At 52.4% G+C, this 2,833-nt stretch overlaps 2 protein-coding genes across 2 annotated transcripts in view; both read left to right on the forward strand.

Annotated features, from left to right (window-relative positions):
• Nucleotides 1-1,786, forward strand: part of PPTG_08279 (hypothetical protein) — a gene marked incomplete at both ends in the record, with an annotated part of 2,540 nt that extends 754 nt beyond the window's left edge. Inside the window, 3 exons of the mRNA XM_008903224.1 lie at nucleotides 9-360; nucleotides 431-827; nucleotides 908-1,786. Coding sequence (XP_008901472.1) covers nucleotides 9-360; nucleotides 431-827; nucleotides 908-1,786 — 1,628 coding nt within the window. The remainder of the gene's footprint in view (nucleotides 1-8; nucleotides 361-430; nucleotides 828-907) is intronic.
• A 411-nt stretch (nucleotides 1,787-2,197) lies between these two features.
• PPTG_22363 (hypothetical protein) lies at nucleotides 2,198-2,788 on the forward strand (the record flags this gene model as incomplete). Its single annotated transcript, XM_008903404.1, has 3 exons — nucleotides 2,198-2,268; nucleotides 2,419-2,655; nucleotides 2,743-2,788. The coding sequence occupies 3 exons, from the start codon at nucleotides 2,198-2,200 to the stop codon at nucleotides 2,786-2,788; spliced, it is 354 nt and encodes a 117-aa protein (XP_008901652.1).
• Nucleotides 2,789-2,833: the final 45 nt, after the last annotated feature.

Raw genomic sequence — 2,833 nt, forward strand, 5'->3', positions numbered from 1 at the left:
TGACGAAGCGCCTATTGGAGATGGAGTACACATCCGTGTACAAGAGGCCGTTCCTGAACCTGATGCACGACATGTGGGCTGCGGGTACCGGAATGAAGGATGTTATCGGCACGTCGATGTCGTTCATCGACAAGGACTGGACGTGGCGTTGCTAGTGACAGTCTTCAACGAATCTCACGATTCCGGTGTTGTGCAAAAGAAGATCTCGAGTCGAATTGTGGTGCTGTACGACGTTGACATCGGCTGCATGGCTCACTTCGTCATGTCGGATACGGCCCCAGCAGCTCGTAAACTGTCGAAACTATACGAAGATGCAGTACCAGTGGACTGCTCGATGCACGTGTTAAATCTGTGTCTCGTGTACGGCCTGGGCATGAGGGAAAACGTAAAGACCTACCACGCGGTCAACCCGGTGACAAATTTGCTACAGAAGCAGCGGCAGGTGTACGCCAGGAGGTCCATTTCCCCAAGGCGCAAATCTGGTGAAGAAAACCCGTGATCTCAACAACTACTTCAAGACCCCGCAACGTGTGGAGAGGCTCTTACGCGTCCAGCAACACTATGGTTTGCCCGAGCTCAGCGCGATGGTGGACCGTGATACGCGCATGGCCTCGACGGTGACGCTGTTTCAGAAGAGTATCCTGAACTACCCCGCACTCAAAGCCTACTTCCAACGCTACGAGGCCTACGATGATCCCACGGTATTTGCGAGGTTATCGAAAGAGAACTGGCAGACGATTGTCCAGTGCGAGGCGGTAACACACATGCTGGCAGACTTAGCACGAATCGAGGTCCAGAGAGAAGACCAGATTTCCTCCGAGTTGCTGGTTCTTATGCGACTAGCGTGCGATCGGCTCAACGCAAACCAGTTCCGCCCCTATGATGTGGACGCGCTACGCACGCCTAGAACTACTGCCAGGACGTGCCCAGGACGATAATCGATGCGACCTCCCTCTGTGCTAGTGCGGCAACTTGCCTTGGCCGTATCAAGGCCCAAGTCCAGAAGCGCTTGGCTAATGTCTCCGCCGAGTCAATCGTGGTGTTGTTCTTGGATCCAAGAACCAAGGACTTTATTGATTCAGTGGTGCAGCGCAGTACGGATAGCCCGGGCACCGGCGACGCCGGCATGACGGAAGAAAAAGGTGTGATCGAGGAAGGGCGGATGCTGCTTCGCCGATCACACAGCGCTGTCTTTCAAGCTATGTATGCTGCAGCGCATGAGGTACACGAGAGCGCTGGAGAGATTTCTCCAAACCTGGACCTCGTGCCGTCAATGGACGACGATGACATGCTATGTGGAGCGCCGCTAACGTTGAAGGATGCAGGCCGGCGGTCCCTAAGCTCTCTTCATCAGGAAGCAGATGAGGTGCTGGACAGGTGGCTGAGCCACAACGTATCCTGGGTTCAAGTAGCTGTACAGCAGGCTGACGACAAGGGCATGACTGCGGAGGTGATGCTGGTACACCGCAACGGCACTGTGCGCTGGAGTCTACAGGGCCTCTTCAAGCATGTTGATGTTTGCCAGTGGTTCAAGAAGGTCAGTGCCAAGCACTTCCCTTCGGTTGCCGCTCTTGCTCGCGTTTGGCTTGACCGCGTGTCCTCAAACTCGTTCCAAGAACGCGTGTTCCCGACGGGTGGCTTGATAATGAGCTCGCGGCGTACAAGCACTGATAATGAACGTGATGAGATGCAGGTCCTGCTCAAGCAGAACAGCTCTGCAATCAAGCGGATGGAGCCGCACGGCAGAAGCTCCGTCGTCTCAATCGACAATGTGCAAGTCTCTTAAGAGGTCGAAGGGCAGTACTTCCGCCGGTACTATAGTACTTCTACACAGTAACCCAGAAGGTCGGATTGGACCTACTGTGTAAAACAGTAGCTAAAAAAACATAAAATACTACTGGTGGCAGTAACACCAAAAAGAGCGCCGGTATTTTTAACCTCTGGCCACAAGCTGTGAGCAGTCAAGGCAAGAGCTTTTTTCCAGGAAAAGTGTTTTATAACAATAGACACTTTTTGCTCACGTATTTTACAAAATTCTGAGAGCAAGCGGCGAACATCCATTACGGTAAATTATAAACTGTAATTTTGCCAGAGCATTTTTGCCCGCGTACATCTTCGCTTAACTCCGAATATCAGGCTTGACAAGGCAACGGGTACTAAGATCGTGTCAAAAACCATTCCGCACTGAACGACGGAGATGTCGGCAGGACACCGCATGGAAGCCGCCCTCGAAGGCGTTCCCTTTCGCGTTGTTGACAAGAACAAGCGGTCTCGTTGCCAGCTTTGCGATCTGACCAAACTGATGCTAATCGTTACCCGGCGCGAATCGTTCGCTACTCCTCATGGCAAAGGAGACGAAGAGTGACAAGCTGTTGCTGACGAACTCAATGCTGTCGATACGACATCATTCTCGCTAAGAGCATGCCAAGACAAAGTTGCTGCTTTGATCAAGAAGCACAAGCAAGAGTCAGCAGCCAGTCGCTGGGCAAGTGGAGTTACTGAAGAGCTCACGGAGCTGAGCAACCTAATTGAAGCTTACTGGCAGTTGAAGTCTCAATTTGAAGAGAAGAAGCAAGCTGCCAGCGACGAAGCGAAGCGCAAGCAGAAACGCCTAGCAGCAGCTGGGGGCAAAGCCATAAGTAAGGCTGCTCTGAGGTACGTTAGATCGCTGGTAGCTTATGAGGTGGCTCAATCTATACTGCTGTTGCGTTGTGTCCTATAGACTAAAGAGACGAAAGATAGCCGCGGCAACGGAAGGTGTACGGCGTACACCTCCAACGTCGGATAAAGAAGAAGAGAAAATCGACGAAAGTAGTCGTCGATCCACTCCTCG

The sequence above is a fragment of the Phytophthora parasitica genome (genome assembly GCF_000247585.1).
Source record: "Phytophthora parasitica INRA-310 unplaced genomic scaffold supercont2.15, whole genome shotgun sequence".
NCBI lineage: Eukaryota > Oomycota > Peronosporomycetes > Peronosporales > Peronosporaceae > Phytophthora > Phytophthora nicotianae.